Source organism: Antedon mediterranea, chromosome 6, assembly GCF_964355755.1.
Source record: "Antedon mediterranea chromosome 6, ecAntMedi1.1, whole genome shotgun sequence".
Lineage (NCBI taxonomy): Eukaryota > Metazoa > Echinodermata > Crinoidea > Comatulida > Antedonidae > Antedon > Antedon mediterranea.
The window spans coordinates 25,821,047-25,845,022 of NC_092675.1; the positions used below are offsets into that span (position 1 = coordinate 25,821,047).

The 23,976-nt window shown below is 33.6% G+C and overlaps 1 protein-coding gene across 1 annotated transcript in view; it reads right to left on the reverse strand.

Moving 5' to 3' along the window:
- Positions 1-23,976, reverse strand: part of LOC140052267 (atrial natriuretic peptide receptor 1-like) — a 69,204-nt gene that overhangs the window by 41,147 nt on the left and 4,081 nt on the right. Inside the window, exons 2-5 of the mRNA XM_072097741.1 lie at positions 6,364-6,466; positions 4,321-4,480; positions 3,656-3,776; positions 2,986-3,193 (exon numbers count right to left, since the gene is read on the reverse strand). Coding sequence (XP_071953842.1) covers positions 2,986-3,193; positions 3,656-3,776; positions 4,321-4,480; positions 6,364-6,466 — 592 coding nt within the window. The remainder of the gene's footprint in view (positions 1-2,985; positions 3,194-3,655; positions 3,777-4,320; positions 4,481-6,363; positions 6,467-23,976) is intronic.

Genomic DNA, 23,976 nt, shown 5'->3' on the forward strand with positions numbered 1-23,976 from the left:
TGTTTTGGTTTACTACAATTTACCCTTGTAACCTTTAAATATAATTATGTTAAATTAACTGAGACTATTTTGTGAATTGCTTGCAGGCTTGTTTGCTATACAAGTGATAAAATGACTAAAATTGATTTTAGACGAACAATGCAATTACTGCATTGAATAACTAATAGCAAAAGAAAAACACTTAAATATAACTACATGACCCTTGAAATTCTTTTACATAATATTAAAGCGGATAATTGTTACATAATATTAAAGCGGATAATTGTTACTCAAAATTAAAGGAACTAGGCATACACCCGAATCTGCATCTGTCGCTAGGTAGATAATAACTGGCTATTGAGAGTCACCTAGATACGAGTTAGGTTTGTTTTAATCCAGTCGTTTTTTTATGTAAAAACGTTTGATATGATAATATCATATATATTATTTATATAATGTGATATAATACTTTGGTATATTAATTTGTTTGTGTAACCGTGTAACTGCTTTACAAACTTAAAATCCGAAAAACGGCAAAAAAGAAAAAAAATGAGAGTCGCACCGGAGTACAGTCGCACAGTGACGATTAGCGTTAAAAAATCATCGTATAAAATTGGATGGCGATTGATGACAATGCCGTAATTATTGCTACTGTATACAGATTTTGATCAAACTATTTAAATAAAACTGTATAATATTTGTACTGTTCTTTTCCTCTTATAGGAGGTTGAACTCAAATGTTTTAGATAACAGAATAATTTAATTTTGCGAGGAAGCCTTTTTTTTCTTTTAACACTCTAGAGAACTGTGATTAGCATTACAAGATTGAAGTATCGCCCAAATATAGTAATATTATCGATTTTCACTAAATTCAATACGAGTTATGTTATGTAGTTGATTGAAATTTAGATGGCTGACAGAAATTCATAGGATTGCCCGATTTTCGTTAACGCCATGGACATTTTGTATCGACATTAAGCGATGCCAAAAATATGTGTAAATTGTAACGGAAAGTTGAATTCAAATGCTCATACCAATCTATAGTCCCTAATACATCATTGTTTTCGAAGTTACATATCTTTCAAAATAATCCCAAAATAGATCAATAGAGATCAAGCGTGTCATAAATAATTCTCAGTTACAAAGATATCCCCACCTCACATACACACCCCTTGTTTAGTGGTGTACCATCTACTAAGCCAATTATACTGAATTCCTCAACATATGTGGTATTACACTCTCAGTATACGGATGATTCTTATGTTTAGTAACTTATATAGATTCTTTCAATTATTCTTCCTTCCGTTTTCGGTTATACATACAATGCGTTGCGCACGATTACACGCGAGCGTGTTGTTGTTGACTTAACATAATTTTGGTGTGTACACCTGTTTGGTGTTCAAGCTGTTTCCGACCAACTGGCAAAAACAGGTGTTAAACTTTGGTCGCTTAGTTACGGATTCAGTTTGTTCCGCCCGTGCCAAATATCGTGTAGCAATTAATGATATTTAAAGAATGTGCTTTACGTTATTGGATTGCATTGTGTAAATCATATACACAATGAATTGTGTTGACGAATCTAATTATAGATGTCATACGGTCATTCTGCATTATGATGATTCTTTGCTTTAGAATCTGTTTATTGCCTAAGCTACACCTTATACTCATATAGGCAAAGATTTAAGGCCAATTTACACAGACGAGCGCGTAGCATGCCCCATGTAGGATCTGTATATCCTTAATGGGAAAAAAGGCTTTGTGTAAATGGTATAAATAAGGAATAACATAGATCCTATATTATTTGTATGCCTATTTACTGTGTAAACTGGCCTTCAAAGAGAATTGTTTCATTTTAGTCTTACTCTTCTAAAGCTTGGTTCCCACATGGAGGCAACACAACGACGTATACGCAATGCAAGTGTGTTGTCCAGTAACAACCGACAGTTCGAATGACACATTGCATCGTGATTGGTCAAATACTTACGTCGTCCTTGCGTTGCGTCCTAGTGGAAAAGAAGCTTTACTAAAGGAAAGTCTAAACACACATTAGAGCCATAAATAGAGAGAGTTACGACTTTGAATGGATTAGAAGCCATGTTTGTGTCCAACTACTATTCTTAAGTAGCGTATGGAGTTGAGTCTTTTGTTTTGAAAATGTATAACGTTCAAAAGGCTTTAATTATCGAATTTAATATCAAAACAATCAATTTGTTTAAAGGTTTTTGTTAAAATAATTAGAAAATTATAAAGTTACTGCGAACATGATTTTAAACAACAAAAATAGCAATTTCGGAACGGCTCTGGCTGTGCGCTCCATGCACGCGCCTACGCGTGTGCGTTTAGTCTGTACAGCGATTCTCTATAATAGTAATGCATTGTTTTTACATTTTGTTGTTTAAAATCATGTTCGCAGTAACTTTATGATTTTTGATGGCGATTGATGAAAATTCCATAATTATTGCTACTGTGTGTATACAGATTTTTGAAACAAAAACTCTTTAAACAAATTGATTTTTTTTATATTATATTCGATATTTAAAGCCTTGTGAATGTTATACATTTTTTAAGCAAATGACTCGACCCTATACGCTATAATAAGCATAGTTGGACACAAAGATGGCCGGTGTGCACACCACGTGACTTTCTAAAATCTGTGAACGCAATGTCGAAACTCTCTCTATATATGGCTCTGACACACATCAAGGAAATGCGCCCTCTTCGGATGAATAATTTGAAAACTTTCATGATTGGTTCCCTTATTTTTATTTCCTTGGTCATTAAACAAAAGGTCATTACAAAAAAATGAATGACTCAGATCATGACCGTCATGATACCTTTTTATGTTATGTTATAAAATTGTATATGTTTGAAATATATTCGTACATGCACGAAGCTATGAAATCAATATGAAGAACTCCACTGGGGACAATTAAACGTTTGTATTGACATCTGCTACACAAACATAGGTTATTGGCTTAAGAGTTAAAAAACACGTTCGTAACTTACCGACTGCCTCTTCCACTGTCAAGACGCTATGCAAGGCTGCCTGAATGTTCCCTATGCGAATGTGAGCAATTATGGAAGTCAGGCCTGTTGTAACTAAAGCAACCTCCGTGCTCCACATCGCTGTTGCTAGGTTACCGTAAACGGTCGGAGTATGTGTAAATATGGTTCCATTTGGAGGAATCCATGGTCCGCAGATACCATTACCAATCTAAAAATAAATCCGTAATAAGCAAATGAAAACTTACTTCCATAACATATTGCAATTTATAATAGGCCTAAGAATAAGAAGTAATTTCTGCCAATAAAAATAACACACACAAACAGAAATATATATACATATTTTTTCTCATTATCACAGATGTTTTCATCTTTATCGTTTAAAATTAATTAATTAAATTTCACCGGGCGGTTTACAATTTATTCTGTGCCTGTGTGATGTTTATATACATGAAGGGCTAGTGTTGTCTGAAAGCTCTGCTAACGTTTCCGGCTGTTTTACTTTATCGTTTTGATTTAGCTTTTCGCTTTTTTTTTTGTACCTCCAATGAGATCCATCCACTAATTTTTGTTTTAGTAATTTGCCTTTGGATTTATATATGCATATATATAAACTATAAAGTACCTCCTCTCATGTTCACATTGAATAATGATACATAGGCCTATTTCTTACCACACTTTGAGGACATGAGTGGACATTAATATGATGTAAGCAGCAGTTATTCTCGTCGTAACTTGTATCCCTATCGTCACATGTAGTATTATAGCAAAAATCCTTTGCTTCTGCTACAGAGCTGAAATAAACCAAACTTGTGTAAATCATGAGATAAAATACATGCAATTTTACTTGGAGGGTTAGCGAAGTTTTTTTTTTCTTTTTCTTTTTTCTTATGATATTCAACAACTATTGAATGGGCATTTGATTAATTCATTGTATTTGTTATCCTGTATGTTATTATATTGTGGAAATAAATAAAATAAAATAAATTGAAAAATGATAATTATTTACATTACGTTAAATGTTAATATTGTTTTCAGGCTATAGGCCTATATGTGTTTTTTGATAAAAATGTCCATCTTATAGGTTTAGTTGTTACTAATTTAATTTTACATCCAAACTAATTACGTGTAACACGTAGGCTCATAAAAGGCGGGTTATCGTACCATAATGCCACTAAGCGGTAGCAAATGCCCATCAAATAATATTGCATGGACCTATATATCGATGTACAGGTCTATGTTTATTGTACAAACTGTTCAAAATTAAGCCCCTTGTCATGTTTATTCAACCTACTACAAAAAAAAAAAAATAATATTTCCATTTCAGGTTTTACATACTTTTTGTTTAGTATTCGTCCATGTAACAGGGCATAATCTGAATTAGTATCTATCGCCCATTCGAAAAATTCATCAGTAGCTGATAAACTGTAATTTACATAAAATGTCTCCTCGGCGACAACTGTGCTGGGAACATCACCAACCCAAGCAAACGATAAGCCTAAATTGAGAAACAAATATTAAAATTTGTTAAAATCATCAATAATATACTCGTTTTACGAGTGGCAGTTTCAGGACGTTATTTTTGTGATAAAATATCATTCTGTCTGGGCATACATTATTTTGTGTAAAACTAACACAACCTTATTTTCTATCAATGTCAACAATATTTATTTACTTTTCATTTTACATTTTATGGAAATGCGAATGTGAATGGCGCATAACATCGAAGTGTTGACGTTTTTTAGTAAAAATTGTCCACAAAACTGAAAAAGTAAATTACATTTGGAATAGATTATAATTTTGCCAATAACACATAACTCGTTACTTCATCATCGATAATAATAATATAATTCAATAATAATAATAAAAATATAATTTTAGAATGGACAGCATTGGACCGCTGATAATGAATTAACACAACCGTAAATATTTAAAGCTTGGTTCCCACTAGGCCGCAACGCAAGGACGTAAACGCAACGCAAGCGAGTTGACCAATAAAAAGCGACAGTTCGATTAACTTATCGCTTCTGATTGGTCAAATCCCTTACGTTGCGTTACGTCGTTGTGTTGCGTCTCTAGTGGGAACCACGCATAAGATGGTCTGTACGTATTCATAATTAGCGTGGACGCAACGCAATGGCGCACGCAACGCAAGTTACGCATTATAAAGCGTGGTTCCCACTATAACGCAACGCAGCGACGTATCGACGCAAAATGGTGTATTGCGTAAACACAAGTGGGAACCAACGACGCAATAGTGCTGCAAACATTGCAGGTTTGATTTCATTTTCTAACGTTGCGTAAGTTGCGTTACGTTGCATCGCTAGTGAGAACCACGCTTTAGCGACAGTTTGAATGCATGATCCACCACCGCGTCGTGATTGGTCAAATTACTAGCGGTCCGCTTCGTCCGGTCCTTGCCATCCAAATGAGAACGCTTTAACCTTACTTCGGTAATGTACTGAATTGTTACAAAGAAATACAACTTACTTAATTACAACTATGAAAAGGGTCACAGCAAGTGTAGTATAATCATCAGAAATATAACAACAAAACCAAAATGGAAGTACTAGATACTGTCGATTATACTCATTAGTACGGGAATGAAAGGTAGTCATTTTGAAAATAATTAGCCTACATTTCTTGAATGTTTCTCCAGACAATTTATGCTAACTTCACTTCATATATCTAATCGATTTCATCATGTTATTATTCACAATATTAATCTTCGGTGCCGTTTTCTTACTGTATGCAAGAATCGTGCTTCAAGTTAGCATCACTGCTTTTTTCGTCGAATCATAAAAAAAAAACGTTCATACAATACTCGTTTGCACTTTCTTCATAAGGAAAAAACACAGTAACATTTACGAATAACTCCATGTTTTAAAACTTTAATTCTGTGTTAAGAAAGTGAATACAATGAGACAAATAGGCCTACAATTAGGCCTATTATCGATTTTTTTTATATTTTATCGATATATCAATATTGATTGCTTGGTGCTCGTGTAGCCTAATCATTTTCTTTTGATGCTGCCTTCAAAATGCAAAACACGAAGAGGATGTTTATGTTATATTTTCAGAAGTCATATTCATATAAATATAATAAGTTACATATAGGAACCGGCCAAAAAACAATACACCAATGCACTAAGCAAATTATCGACATAATAGAGTGTTCAAATTAAAAATGCTTTTAATGTTTACGTTTCATAACATTTATCAACAGTCTAGTCATTTATTAACAGTCTAGTTCAAATTAATAGTTGATACTGATAGTGCAAAAGTAAGATCAGGGAATGAAGGATGAAAAATGAAATTGAAGTAGGTGAGCCTAACAAATAATAAATCTACAATTTGTAAAAAAATAATAATAAACTTTACCTTTTGCGCGACAGTCAAATACATTGTCTTTATCTTCAGATCCAGCATCTAACGACCAACAGTGAAAAGTTGAATCACCCAAATTATGCCATCCATAACCTCTCTAAATAAATAAGAAAAAAACCATTTAGAGCATACGATTATTAAAGACCCATTCCCTACAATTTGTGACTTTTTTTCACGCCGCTGCTCTAGCCAGCTAGGTCCCATGAGGACTACTCATTTATAAGCTAAAGCAAGCAGCAGTTATAGGCCTAGTATCTAAGACCGGCAGTTTTGCGACTTTGTAAACTCGACTATAATTTATAGTCACTTGTATCACCGTGAAGTCACGTTGTCTCTAGAGGGTATTCAGTTGCATGCCTATAGGCTGACGTCACACACACAGCACATTAAAGTTCAAAATTGACCATTTTTAAATGGGCATGTGATTTTTAAAGAACTATCTTTGATTTGTATGTATTTTTTCCGATTAAAGAACATCTTTTTAATAATTAATCATAAATATATCTGAAGAAAGAACAATGATTAATTTTAAAATTTCGAGCAGCGTTTATTGTAAGAAATATTTCTTGTTTAATAATGCATAAGAAGGTCTGGGTTCGAGTCTCGGTTGGGGCGACTTTTTCTCATTCTCACAGAATTTCTTATCTTATCGTTTCAAATTAATTAATTAAATTTCAGTATATCACCGGGCGGTTTAGAGTTAATGTTCTTTGCCTGTTGTGTTTATTATAATATACTTTAAAAGCATTAAACCAGGTCATTCCTGGTCTTAAATATGTACGTTTTATGGTAAATTATGATAAAAAGAGAGAAACAATGCACTACCTAAGTACCTCGCGGTGAATGTCCTCTCGTGGACGGTCTTTAGGCCTAGCCTAGCTCGGCTTGGTTTTGCAGGCCTATAGCTGGTAAACATCGGTACGGTAACGTACAAACATCGTACACTAGCTAATAGGCCTAGCCTAACTTTGCATAGTTGCTGTATTAATTGTCTTTCTATTTTTTTCAGAATCCGTTGATTGGTGAAAACCCGGCATTTTCATCCATTTGTTTTGGCCTTACGATCGATCGAAAAGTGAGTGATAGCTTACAGAAGAAAATATCAATCCGCGCCCAATGCATGTTGGGATTTATAGTGGGCCGCTTAAATGATTAGAATCGACTTATTTTTCACATTTTTAAGCGTTTAAAGACGAAAAAAGTTATCTCAATACCACCATATAGTATTTATTTTTATATTAAATGTAGTTTGTGACCTTGAATTAGATCTAAAAAACGAGTGAATGAGACTTTAAATGAAAATTATGAAAATTGTTATGATATTGATAACCGGCGCAACAAGTGGAATTAGGACAAACAAAAATACTACAAATGATGATGAAATGATGTTGTTAAGATTTGTCTCCACTGTCACATTTTATGTGACAATATAATGTGATATGCCCATGGACATGACGATGTCATATTTAAGTATATCACCACCATATTTGGGGACATCATACTTATGTGTAGGCCTATACACAGCTTTAAACGACTATGTAATGCTGTTAGCCTTGCTTTATAGGTATAGGACTAACATACAATTCTCTTATTCCTATTAAAATTCTGATTTGAAAAATATGAAATTAGCAGGTCACATAATTGATAATAATTTAAATAGACAAATAGTACGACTCGCTATAAAATAATGAGACCAATAACACGTGTGTACTATGTTTGTTCAACTGTGTAATTGTCTAACAGTAAATATCAAAATGAGACTGGATTCTAATAATTGCCATGAGTATTCGCTAGAGAAACAGAAATTCATGCTTAATACAAATATGTCAATGTACGCAATAGATAAACCATTACATGCAGTGACATGTGGTTTATTGTGGATAAAGGCTCTTTAATGGTTTGTACGGTATTTTTTGCTAACATATTTTAGTATTTATTTAACCGTAACCAAACCGTAACGTAACTTTGGAACGCGAGTTTAAACGTTTTTAAACGCTGGTATCACTGAGTTTCCACAAGAGTTCCATTTAGCGGTGTTGTTCCTGACGAATTTATCAATTAATAACGTAAATAAAAACAAGTAAAATATAATAACAGTGATTTATTTTATTATCCTTTATTAGGAAGTAAATTAATTTTTATAAGAAATTACATCGAAATTTACCATGAAGCCAAAACATGCCAAAACCAACGACTAAACGTCTCAGACGAAAGGCGCTAGAATTAATTTCTCTATTGAAAACCAAGTCCATTATAATCAATTTAAATCTTACAATTCTAAGGAAGGTAAAGCCTTTATAACATTCCTCTTATTATGATATTATTGGTGAAATTCTGTGAATATCATCCGTATAGTTTACATTAATTTAAAGATATAATGTAAATTCCAACATCAGCAATTATTGAAATGGATGGAAATTATGCGTAATGTACATATAGCCAACTGCGTTGTTATAGCTTATTCTCACAATCTTCGGGAGATTTAGACGTATGTAATAAACAGTGCATGATCTCGTTAAAAAGCCATTTCTATGTCTTTATTTTCGTTTTCGTATGAAAGTAGGGATGCCGTGGCGGTTATTTTCATTCTTTCACGCGTTACTGGAATTTATCTGATGTAAACGCACACTAGCGTTGTAACTCATTAACCCTTTTGGATATTTTCCGACACGTTAAAGGGAACACGCTGCATTAAGGTGTGCGTTCATACGCGACTGCTTATTTTATTACTGATATTAAACAAAGAGACTCACGAAGTCTCTTTTAAGAAATTCATAAATGAAAAGTCATTTATATTATCTACTATCAAAAGTATTTTGCTAAAATTCAGTACATCGACAAATATTATGTATAGAGCAGATATTTTCGATCTATGCATATTACAATAATTTGTTTGAATGTAATTATTAATGATTATTGTTCAAGGCGCATAGTGATGACAAATAAATATTATGATTCATAAATTTAAATTATCACAATATTATATTAATAAAGAAGACAGAAAGAGAAACGGTGTGTTCATATGAAAGGATTTCCACAATTCAATAAAATCAATACATAACTTGTGATAATAAATACAATTTTTTTATTCCTAATAATTATTAATGTCTCGCACGTCTCATAATGATTTGGATATTGATTTTTTTTTTAAATAAAAAATAACAATATTGAGCAAAATAGGTTTGGATGATTCGTTAACGACTGGTATGTATATCATTATATGTATCAGAGAATAGACCGTAATGCGTGGTTTCCACTTGAGATGCAACGCAGCCACGTAACGCAACGCATTTTACCAATCTCTCATATCATAGCCTATTTCACCCATTGCTGTGTGAAGGCCTCCTCCAGCTGTTTCCATTTAGTTCTGTTTCTTGCCGATCTTTCCCATGTTGCCGTTTCCATGTACGTTGGTATGTCGTCACGCCATCTTCTTTTTTGCCGTCCTCTTCTTCTTCTCCCTGTCCTCGGCTGCCATTCATTCAATCTCTTCGTCCACCTGTTGTCGTCTCTTCTGGCTATGTGTCCTGCCCATCTCCATTTCAATTCTTCGATCTTTACCACGATGTCTTTGACTTTTGTTCTTTTCCGTTTCTTATTATGCTTTACTCTGTCTGTATTGATAGATTTACCATTTTTCTTTCCATCGCTCTTTATGTTGTTATCAATTTTTGTTCCATCTCTTTCGTTGTTGCCCATGTCTCTGCCCCATATACTATAGTTGTTAGAACACATTGATTGTACACCCTACTTCTTAGTGACATGGGGATGTCTTGGTCGGTCAGGATATGCTTGTGCATCCCGAAGCTTCTCCATCACAAGCGATGAATTATTCGAACTGTCACTTGTGGTTGGTCAACTCGCTTGCGTTGTGTCTACGTCCTTGCGTTGCGTCCTAGTGGGAACCAAGCTTAACCCGACGATTATTATATTAACTAAAGGATCCTCGTTTAAATGTATCACATTGTTGATAGCAAAAATTATTTGACAAACAGAAATAAAATTCGTCAACAAAATAAATGAGTAACACCAGATTCCCAGTGCTTTATCTTCACATACTCTAGATACATGTGAAGCACATGTGATGTTGTATTACCAAATATTCCAGATACTTCGGAAATAGATACCGTACAGTACCGAGAATCGGCTGTGAATAATAGTAATTAAAAAAAACGGGGATTTAAACACTGAACATGCTGAAACAGGGTTTATACGCATGCGTGCTTTATTTATGATTAATTCTGGAGCAATAATATTCACATATTTTTGTTTCCGGATTTATATGATGCCCTTATGACGCAAAAACACATTTTCTGAAAATATTGGTTGAAAAAGATCAATGCTCTGTTGTTTACTCACACAAGGCAATGACTTTTGGGTTACCTGATACAATTGAGTATCAAGCATTAAGTAACAAAGGAGGTTTAATCAAGTAGTGTTTAATTTGTTGATGTAAGTTAAGATCATATAGCGGCTCATATGGCACCAGAAAGCGGTTATGTTAAGTGACCTAAGTGTAACATTATCATAATCTTGCCCTGTACAATGTATTGATCCATACTATTGTCCAGTGTCCGAACATGACAGTAGGGGATAGAATATCTGGCCATATACTTAAATCAGATTTATTGAAATTTCCATTCGGTAATTTTTGTTTCACTTAATATCCCAAACCGGGTTGAATATAAAGAATATACACTGCTTAACTTCTCACCCGAAAGATGGTGAGATATAAGAGTATATTTTAATTTACCATTAATATTAAAATCAACACATGGACCAAACGAAATAATTTTTGGTATGGTGCTGTCCCTTTGTTAAGAGTTACGGTAACTGATCATCGCAGATCAGATGACGTGCCCAAACTTTTTCCTTTTCATTCCACCCCATCAAGATGAATATCATGTTGGATTGCTTTCTTATAACTCGGAATTAACAATGTATCGATAAAACCACACTCTGATTTTCTAAGACAAAAAGTAGGTTCCCTTTACATTGTGAATCTTTATGTCAATTGGAATCAGAAGTGCCAATTTAGTCGACACAGAAAAGTACAGTTAACGGCGATATCATGTTATTGCAGTTAAAAAAAACTTTATATAATCTAAAACTAAATACACACGCCTAGGGTATGTTTGCTCAAGGTATGTGCTGTTTATGGTTCACTTGGTAACAAAAACGAAGTACTTTGGTATAATTGTGGGTGAATAACATAAAACTCGAAACGTATATAAAATATAAAACTGTCGTAAACAAGACTGAAACTGAAACCACCATGGTACTGAATCTGTTTTACTGCAGTGTATAAGAATTACAGTGTTGTGTTATGAACGACAGGGCGTTTGTGCCTGCTTTATTTGTTCTGAAACGTAAACATATATGCCTCAACAAACATTGAACTTAAAGAAAAATATGAAAATACATCTAGCTTACAGAAGGACCCGGTGAGACATTTCAATAACAATTACACATAATACCAGCATTATTAGAGTTGTGCGGGAATTGTATCTACTTTACGAGCATTTATAATGATATTTTGTTTAATTGAAAACTAATGTCAACAAAGACTTTGCTGCCGATTCATCTACATCTAATTGTGATTCTTGTTGTATACTTAACCGATCAATACTTATTTGAATTTAAAGGAGAACTTAAGCAACTGCGCCCAGGGCTTACGTCAATTTGTCCCGACAGATGCTCAAGTGTAGCTACATAAGACAACAGGCAATCGAATAATTAGAACATGGCTCAGGGAGATAGGAAGCTAGGTAGGGGATTGACAGAAAGCTTTTGAAAAAAAGGAAACGTCATTTGAATTAAAACAGAAAGAATGGTATTGATCAAAAGTAGTTTACAGTTAACAAAGTCAGTCACACGACCCATTTTAGTCGCGTACAACGCGATTCTACAGCTCACTATGTCGGTCGGTTGGTCGGTCGGTTGATCGGTAAACACTAACTTGAGCACGCGACTGCAGCCATGTATATGGCCTTGTTTTTTAGCATTGGAATTTCAGTTGTATTGTCCTAAAATTCGAATCCGAAATTAATACACGTTACATAATAAGGGGTATGTGACGAATCATCTGTAGGGCCTATTATGATCTATCATGTGTAGGCCTATGTGTCGAAGTATAAAGAGATTAACAATGGTTAAAATGACATTTTCCTTAAATTAGAAACCCTAGTATTACGGGGACCTTCCGGATCTAATAAGGTTCCCCTTAATATGGTGTTTTCTTAAATTGGGTTTGGCTGTTGACATATATTGCACCTCGTTTAATTCACGGAAAATGTCTCCCAATAAGGGTTCCCTAGACTATATAGGTTTTCCCAAAGATGTGGAGTCTGCTGTACTGCATAATCACATGTTTCATATACGATTTAATTACGGTAACCTCTTAAGTACATATAACAATTGTCTCATTTTAATGATGTATTCCAACACTTAATTAGCGTTAGCATTAGCTGTTCAAAGTGCCTTTTCGTGGTCAGCTTCTGTTCTCTGGAACGCCCTTACAAATTATATCAGGAATGCTGAATCACTCACCACATTCAAACACCTCCTGAAATCCCATCTTTTTAATTTGCATTTTCTTTAGTTTTTGCTCTTTTTTTCTGTTGATTGTTCAGCGCTTAGAGGCGTCCTGCATTTTGCGCTATAGTAAATTGAACATTATTATAATATAATTATATTATTATTGCTACAACGTAGTAGTTACCATAATCATGCACTCTAAGTAGTTTATTGAGTAGATGTGTTCATAAAGTAAATAATTAAATATAAGGCCAACACTTTTATTATTTATTTATGTCTTAAGAGGGTAAGCTAATTTTACATCGTGTTTAGGATTGACATATCAGTGTGAATGAAGGCTGTTAGAACTTTTTTACGAAATCTTCCTTTATATAAATCAATATTCTTCAAGTTTCCTTATGGTTATGAGTAGCGTTTTGAACGGTGAGTAATAATAAGGTCTCCATATACATATATATGCACAAAATATGTTTTTATTTTAGTGGTTTGCACACGAATCCATCTAATATACAGTGGAATCTCTATTAGGGGAAAAGTAAAGTATCTCCTTTAGAGGTGTACCCAAAAAAGTGGTTGACCATCCCCGGTCGTTTCACTGTTGAATGGGGATGATGTACTGTACAATAATCAATACATACTTTCTTATGGTAATGGTATAGAGTAAACTTGCAGTGCAGATAATTTATATTCAATAACAATTGTTACCTTTGCCGTTTCCAATTTTGTCAACTTTATATACATAGTCGAACTACAGTATTAAAATAAGTGAAATTCCTTCTTCTTATCTTATCGATAAAACGAACATATTAAAATGTGTGTGAAACACATGCCTAATCAATTTCAAGTTAGATATATCTTTGGGTTAAGTGTAAACTTATAGAAGTTAGAGTTCGGGACTTGTCCCTAATCAGACTAATTAGGAGAGCTGTCTAACGACACAGCGCTATCGTAAAGGCATGTAACCATGCTGCGCCGCACCAGTCAAACATAACCAGCGCATAATTACAATAAAATGTAAAGAATGGAGATACGCCACATTACCTTACACTTGGCGATAACACTATTTGCTTAATTTGAAAATAAAATGAAGTATGGAGATCGTACAGCTGAGATGCGACAGCATGTTAAACGCCATCAGAAAATCGGTTTGAATGATTAGTGCATTACAATTGATATATGCAACTGAACCGTTCATTAAAATATATATTTTTCAACAGATTACACGCGGAACAATTACATGACGTTAAGTATAGGTATTTGACCTAAGCAATGCACAATAGTTCTTTTTAACAATAGTGAATATGCCAAAAATGTTTGATAAATCAAAGCTTTCTTGAAAAACAACCCATAAGCACGTCATTATGAATTTTTACACGAAGTACGTTGAAATACCAAACTATGATACAAATTAAAAATAGAAATATTAGATATGTTTGACAGTAGCGTTTATGCAGACCTAATTATATAAACCATTATGACTAAATCGTTTTAGAAAAATAAAACTGTCAGACCGAATCTTTATCCACAAATTGATGTACAGATAATATACAGAAAGACATTACACACTTGACATAAACATTCAGGGGTGTATGTGAGAGGGAAGGATTATTACCTCTTTATTTGACACTTACTACAACCTCTTTCCGGACATGGACGTCGTACCATGAAAACCAATCCATTTGGCGTCAAATCACAAGAAGTGACATATCTTTATCGTTAGATTTTGTTCTCGATTGAAAAGAATAGCATTTTAAACTACACAGTGGTATAGAAATGTGTAATACTGAAGGTTTCAGAATATGTTAATTTTCAAAATATTAGCTTACGTGATAACACAATTACAGCTTCTAATATTGCATAAGAATTGAAGGCAAGATGATAATATTTTTAAAAGCCCTGGATTGAAATTAGAACGCGATGAAGTGGTTTATGTTAATTTGCATAAAGATGGTCGCTTAGAATTTAAAATCAATACTTCTTAAAATTAAGAGTTTTTACTTCAAAAATATTGGACTTCAAACGGCTTCCTAAACAGCCGGTAGACCTACAACGTATATCGTCAATAGCAGAGAAATATATGATTCACTACAGGTCCCCGACGGCAAACTTGGAGTAATAATATTATGCATTCATTACATTATTTCTACCTATAAATCTGTATCTTCATGTTTACGCTAAAAAAAATATCAGAAAGGGAAGCAGAATATTACAATTTCTGCAAACAGATTACGTACCGCTGTACACAAGTTCTCTTCATTTCCATCGGCGCCGTGTTATAAACTGTACTAGATTTTGAAAGTAATGAACAGAGAAATATAACAAACCATAAAAACGGGAAAAATATTTCATCTATTCCGTGGTTACGATCGTTGCTAAGCCAGCGCACTGCGGAAATAGCTCAGGCTATTCAGTTCTGAACACATTCACTCTAATATTTTTTATTACAATAAAGGAGGGGTTAACCACAGTAGATGAAAAACAATGCCATATACATGGCTGCAGTCGCGTGCTCAAATTAGTGTTTACCGATGAACCGACAGACAGTCAGACCGACCGACCAACCAACCGACATAGATGAGCTGTAGCGACTAAAAACTTAACGCTACCATCTAATAATCTCTCAATATGTGAAAAAAAGATCCAAACGACCATCCCAGTTTACGAACCAATGTTTTCTGATTGGAAAGCTGCAGCACTAACCAACCGGACAAACAGTGACGAAGAAGAAGCTACAGCGTTACAGGAGAGAGGCATGCAGTATCCCGTGGGATGAATGTTACTGTCAGAAGACTTGATACGGGATGATGCCTATTAATATCATTATGATACCACGGCTCGTGAAATTGTGGTATAATTGTTCTTTACATTGACTTCCAATAGGAATTCAATTGATTCTACGTAACGATGGCACATGAATTAACATATTAAGACCATAAACTTTATAGACCGTGATGGAGCTGTCTAATCATGACAACTGTCATTCGCAAATGAGAACATTAATGAATCGAACATTAAATATATCATTGCAATTACAATTCAAATGATAGCATCTAAGCTTACTGACCCTTATTAAATTCACCATCGTGGAAAACTGAACTATTGAATCGGATTACCCTCTAAAGGAGTCGTATTCAAATTATTTTTGTACATTGCAGTATAATTTAAAAAGTATACCTGGAGGATATATTTTTCTCGAAATCATAAACGAAGAAGATTAAGATGAACAAAACAAATGTTTAATTATAACGGTAACTTTCGTAGAAAAAAAGCACGAACAAAATTATACAATCAAACGGCTAAATTCAACTAAAAACTCATTGTCTTACAAGTTGACTTTTTTTTTGCTTTAATTACAGATTTTTCAGGTAAATCGGATTTTTTCGATCCAAATGTTGGTCAAAGTTAAAAACTATATTTTTGTTCACGGGGACAATGATATAATTAAGTTTTAAATAATTAATTCATGGTTGTACTGTACATACAACTGTCTTACAATTACATGCAGTACACCGAACTTTAACTTTATCATACAACAATACCATGAGTATGACGTGTTTCTTTTCAATGTATATGGTATTTCATGAAAATCGTATTTCTTCCTATTTTAGGGCAATAATGCAATAGAAAATTTCCCCATAAAAAAAAAAACACATAAATTAAACTTGCTCATAAGTGACAATTTATATTGCTGTTAATTGAAATATATGTAGGCTAAAACGACTCAAATAAAATCAAATATATTTTAATTCCCTCTCCTTAAAAAAAGTAATAGGCCTATACTAAATAAATAGAATAGGCAAATGGTAGAAAGTGGAGGAATTTCAAATCCTCAGGTTAACAAAATAATTCAATAGATTGTTCCAGATACATTTGTGTCAAAATAGTCATTTTAATTTGGTATTGTTTTATATATTAATTAATAAGATACTCACTGAGATCGTTATCTCCTTGAAGACGGGACATTACATCTAGATCAAATACGATGAAATTTTGTCATCTGAAAATACATCTTGATTTGTGTAAAATGGAGTGGTTTAATTTGGTAGTGATAGGTTAAAATATTCAGAATTAGTAGCTAACATATTTAAAACATAGCTAATATTCTTTACTTATTATAATAATTTAAGTTATAATATGATAATTGTAGGTTGATTAATTAGGCCTACAATGGAATTCGTGATTTTGTTAAACTATTTTTTTGTCTCACAAGCAGTGGTATTTCTTATAATACGTGATGCATCCAAAATCCATATATGCGTGCTAGTAAGGTACGATAAACATACTGTTAATTGCTGTAGATACGACACCTATCATCATTCGAGATAAGTGTAATGGCTGGTTACCCACACTACATTTAAATGCTTTTGATGATGAGGCACATCTTAAGAATATAAATATTATAATAAGTAAACATTAGACCTTAGAAACTGCCTGCGTAGTCGTCGTCGCAAAGAAGTCAAAGTAAATACACCAACGACAAGTCTAGGCTACTATTTAACACAGTAGTTAACAAACAGCAAGCAAGGTAAATAATCGTAAACCTGTGCTTCTGAATAATAGTTAGCCAATTATCTAATGCTACATGACATTTTGGAAACGCAAACGTTTCATTTCTTAATGGCGCACCTAAAGAAAAATCCCTGAGGTGACTATTGAAAAACACGTTCAATAGAAACAAATGACTGACATAAACATCCATCTACCTCAACAATATAAACATTATAATTTACACAAAAAGTTTTTGAAAACATCATTAAAAGTAATAGAAAATAACATAAAACCTATGCAATATTCTTGAGTGAGAGAAGGAAATAAAATACTGTACATGATAACATAATTTTAGTTTAGTCAAACAAGATGGAGAAGGTGACTATTGAAAAACACGTTTACTAGAAACGAATTACAATTGTAAGAACATAAACATCAATCTAACTCATTAAAAGTAATAGAAAATAACAAATATAATATGATAACATAATTTTAGTTTGGGCATGGAGAATGGTTTGGGCAAACAAGATGGAGGCCGAAACTCCTCTATGAAAAGCAATTAAAGAGGTAAAAGGTAGTTCTATTGAACCGTTCCTATACTGGGGCATTTCCTCTATAAGAATCTCTTCCATTTGGACATCTTCTTTCCTATTTTGGATTTATCTCCTACAATTTGGGCCTTTCTTACATTTGGTCCTTTCCTACATTTGGACCTGCCTTCTCTTTGAATGTCACACTTATTTGGAAATCTTCGTTAAATACTTGGCTCTATATCTCTGTCATTGTTGACATTTCCATGTTGAAACAAGGCTATATACATGGGTGCAGTCGCGTGCGCAAATTTAAGTTAGTGTTTACCTACCGACCGACCAACTGACCGACATAGTGAGCTATTATAGAGTCGCGTTGCACGTGACTAAAAAAGCATAAACAATATGTTTCCAGCTGGAAACACATTATAATATAATATAATATATATATATATATATATATATATATATATATATATATATATATATATATATATATATATATATATATATATATATATATATATATATAATATAGGCCTAATCATTAATGTTTTGTTATTATGTACCGAACGTATAAATTAAGAACAACTATACCTCGATGTACATAATATATTGACATTGATATAATCACAACAGAATGCTAATAAAAATATCGCACAGATATTTGAATAAATATTTTACACTGGCGCGCCAAATTTATATAAAATGTCCAGACTGTGATATACCTTAGGGAATCTATAAGTACAGTAGAAATCAGCTTACAGTGCGACTTATGGTATTGAAGCTTAAACCTTCAAATAGAAGTTCATGAATATATAGCAGGCAAGGGAGGTAAATACTATCGATTTGGCACTGTTTCATTGGAATTATAAACAGGAATTTAAAAACAATAAGTGCATGGTAATCAATCTATTTTGCATACATGTGCGCGAGTGGAAATAATCTCAAAATAACAAACGAATAGCACACAATGTTAAGTAAACCAGATGAGGTACTTACTGTATTCTTTACTACAGAGTACTTTCAACAACTTATTTAAACATATAGTAGTCAGAACAATTGTTCTCTATATACTGTAACAATTATAACTGTATAATTAAACCAAGAACTTAGAGTAGGCCTTATAATGAACAAGGCCATAAACATGGCTGCAATTGCGTGTGCAAATTTGAGTTAGTGTTTACCGACCGACCAACCAACGAAACCGACAAACCCACCGACATAGTGAGCAGTAGAGTCGCGTTTTCACGTTTGCTATCAATATTTTAACAAATGGTAAAGTAATTGATTGATTTAAGTATATGTCATATAGAATAGGGTGCTACTCTTTTTTGAAAAATAACACAATCTAGCTACCCCACCTCCACCACCACTTCATCAATCTAGTGAGAATGTTATTAACATAACTACGTGCATTATATCATCGCCAGTTAATTGACATCTTACCTCTAACAAAACTCAATATTTAAAGCAAAATGCATTTAACGTCTTCTTCATTCTAATGGCGTTTGTTTAATAACAATGACATACAAATACCACATTTGTCTAGTTAACAAGTGACCGATATTGGCGATCCTGAAATTAGGTTATATTGACATGTATTGTATATCTTAGATGTATTCTTCATATTTACGTACGTAGTTTCATTATTAGCATAATACAAGTATCCGTAATTAAAGCCAAAGACAAAAGTCTGTCTCAGCAGTGTTTTTTGTTCATCTCGAATACGTAATAAACACCTGTCTCGTTGAAGAATCATCAACAAGAGAGAACATTAGGAATAGTCTGTCACTTCTTATATTGTTATTAGTTGAATTCTTTGTCAGAAATTATAGGCAAATAATGCGTACAGCTATAGCCATGAAAATGAAGCACAGGGAAATCATTCTGATTATTTACGGAATATGTAATCTTATGTTATTATTTCTCACCTCACCTCACAATGAATACAAACACTTAGGATACACCCTGCTTTTAAATTTATTTGACTACATTTCTAATAGTACACACATAATATCTTCCTCTAAAAGCGTGGTTCCTAGCGACGCAACACAAGGACGTAACGCAACGCAAGTGAATTGACCAATCACAAGCGATGGCTTATTCGCTTGTGATTACTAACTGTATATAACTTCGCTTGTCATTGGTTAAAACGCTTGCGTTGCGTTTACGTCCTTGCGTTACGTTCTAGTGGGAACCAAGCTTCAATAAGGACCATTTTGGTTGTAGTGGTACGGTATTTAATACCGATTTTCGTTAAGAATCATTTTACATCTAGCTTCTTTGTTCCTTCGTACCATAGAATATTGGTTTTGGGTCTTCACAGTGTGAAAATGAATGTGCGTTAAACTAATACCGTAATAATGTTAATACAAATTCTGATAATTTTATAGTATTTAAGTACACAGTCAATAGAGGTATATAAACAACATGCTGTACGATTATTCATGAGACGTTGTCGAGGTAAGTTTTTTTGCATAAACGAATAATTAGCGTTTATTATATTATTTTCAAATTACAGTGAGATTTCGACTAATTAATCAAAGATACTTGTATTTTAATTGGTTGTTCTAGGTATGAATACCAACACAGTAGAATGTTGACTCGAAATGATGTAAGTAATTGACGGGAGATCAACTAATCAATCAAAACTAATCAAGTCTGATGTATGTACTAATTGTGCTTATGAAAGTTATAGACTCATAATTAAATAACATTATCAGGGAAGAGTAGATTTACAATTTTTCATCCCTGATCATTATTCTATTCATCATTGTTATTATCATAATAACCGTCACATCATCATCATTATCATCATCATTATCATCATCATCATCCTAGCATAACATCTTGATATTGTTTTGATCATCATTTCATCACATCATTATCTTCATATTATCAGCATTGTTTCCATCATCATTCTCCTCATTTTATCATCATCATCATCCTAGCATAACATCTTGATATTGTTTTGATTATCATTTCATCACATCATTATCTTCATATTATCAGCATTGTTTCCATCATCATTCTCCTCATTTTATCATCATCATCCTCATCCTCGCATAACATCTTGATAATGTCATTGTTTTGATCATCATTTCATCACATCATTATCTTCGTATTATCAGCATTGTTTCCATCATCATTCTCTTCATTTCATCATCATCATCATCCTCATCCTCTTATAACATCTTGATAATGTCAGTGTTTTGATCATCATCTTCATCACATCATTATCTTCATATTATCAGTATTTTTTCCATCATCATTCTCCTCATTTCATCATAACCACTATCATAATCAACATCATCATTATCATATTCAACATCATTATCATTCCTCATTGCACCATTTCATCATCTTCATTATTCTATTGAATGTTGTCATTTTTTACGATCATCATGCCATCAGTTACAATCACCAAAATAAAAATTACGTGATGTTTAATTAAATAATTAACAGGCCTACTAGTTAGTTAGTAAAGAAAATAATAAACTGTATGATTGTTACTTGAAACATACTGAATATAATAAAAAAAAATTAATACTTAGTAAGAATAATGATTGACTGTGTTAACATTGTTATTTAAACATATATGACTGAATATAATATATTTGCTGACAGACGATATCTGTGTTAGGCTTCTGATTTGAGATTGCATAACTTGAATGCTCACCAAAACTAGTAATAATTTTTAATCACGATTCCTTCATCAAATGTGACTTGTGCTTTCAGAATATCTGCTATTTATTCAACTTGAGTCATGATTTACATAATGCCAAAGAAGTAAATGCCGCGAAACTAGTGTACACTCGTAGAAAACATATACGGGAGCTTTAAATAATTGTAATAATTAAATACATGAGTTGTCAGTAGGGACGTAAAACCGTTTGAAATATTGTTTTGAAAACTAACACGACATCAATCTCCAACTTTCAATACTCTATTATGTACTCAGCCTACACAACCCTGTTATATCACTTCATGTTTGTTATTATATAAACTTTGTTTCGTTATATCTCAATATACAATGCATATATTTATACTATATTTATTATTCTTTATTTATTTATATAATGCAATAAATAGCAATTAAGCAAATTGCTGGGGGCTGTGTTTCTTGCTCCATTTAGAAGCACGTTGTTCACCTTTTAAAGCTCTGTCTACACCATCAAGCTATATGTGACAAATAAATCATGTGATTGCCCATATGGACATGACGATGTCATATCACTACCATATTTGGAAATATCACTGCCCTATTTAGGCACATCACACTTGTTTTGTCAAGCTAGTGTAGACAGAGTTTTTAGTTATTGTGCAAATACAATATTGAACATTCATGGTAATTGCATTCGATGGCAGGCATGCCAGCACTAATTAATAACCATTTAAAACAACTAGTCCTACATTGAAAGTGAAGGTTAATCACAAGGTTATAATGATATTGTCGAAATTATTTGAAATATTATTAGTATCATTATGATCAAATTATTTGGTTTATTAAATGAATCGGTATTGTTTAGCTGGCGACTGTATACACGGTTCGTCAGGTAATTATTTGTCTTTGTAGTAAGGTTAATTATATTATACCTATCTAATCATTATTATGTTTTACATCGAAGGCCTTTCATACGTACACTAAAGAATGCAACGTATACAGTATGGTTATGAGTGTGAATATGTCAATCGTGTGGGTTTACTCAGAGTATTATTGGTGTATTATGTAACATTAGAAATAAATGCAATTTGCTACTATCGTCACTAAAATAATGTTTAATTTAGTGGACTTCTTTGTGTTTATGTTAAAGATATCGCGTCATGAATTGTTTAGATGACGCAAAATAAACTTAATACTGATACATTTAGATACATTTAATACGGACAGTAGGTCTAATTATAACTAACTGGTTTACCACCAGTAAAGTTGGCTACGGGATAATGACTTTTAGTATTAAGTAACAGGGAAATTAATCTCACGTCATAAGTGGTTCCAGGAGGCCCACCTGTATTCAACAACATTAATGAAACGAAGATGGTCGGATAATTGTCTTCATAAAGCCTGTTGAGTACATTCGAATAGGGTGCTTGATGGACCCTAGATCAAGTTAAGCTGGATTACTATAAACTAGACGCGTCTATGTTAACGTACCGAAGTGACTATCAAAAGCGACTCTTGTCGTGTGTAGATACCAGAATACAAACCATGTTTGATGTCCATAATCTACACTACATGATTCACCTATGCAGTCAGCCCTATTGGTTATGGCGGAGATGATTAGAAGGACGCCGTGGACGTCATAGTCTGATTGGCCCCAAAATCAATTCTGTCCGTCTGCACGATCTGTACGTACAGTCAGGACGGCGTGAGAGAGATCTGATACGTCCTCGATCAATAATTCCGTCTATAAAGGAAGTATTTAATTTTCAATGGATGATATCCTTTGTTGAAAATTTAATGTCCTAATTTTGTGAATTACTAATTAGGTTAAAGATTGCTGATACCACAGACTGAAATGTTTGTTTCCTTGCTCTCTGTTGCATATTGGGCAACGTTTCCATGCGAAAAGGGTCTTTCACACCTGTTCCGGCACGGTTCCGGTCCGGCGAATTGAACACCAATGTTTCGTTTTTACGACGCTCCACGCGGCCAAGCACCAATCGATATGCGCGTAGCCGCGTAAAAACGAAACATTGACGTTCGGTTGGATTTGCCGTCGCCGGACCGGAACCGTGCCGGAGCAGGTGTGAAAGGCCCTTTAAAGGGTCTTTCACACCTGTTCCGGCACGGTTCCGGTCCGGCGCCGGAAATCCAATCGAACGCCAATGTTTCGTTTTCACGCGGCTACGCACATATCGATTGGCGCATAGCCGCGTGAAAACGAAACATTGACGTTCGATTCGCCGGACCAGAACCGTGCCGGAACAGGTGTGAAAGACCCTTAAGCATGGTTCCCACTAGAGACGTACCGCAAGGTTGTACGCGCAACGTAAGCGAGTTTACCAATGACAAGCCACTATTTGAATAATCCATCGCTTGTTAAGC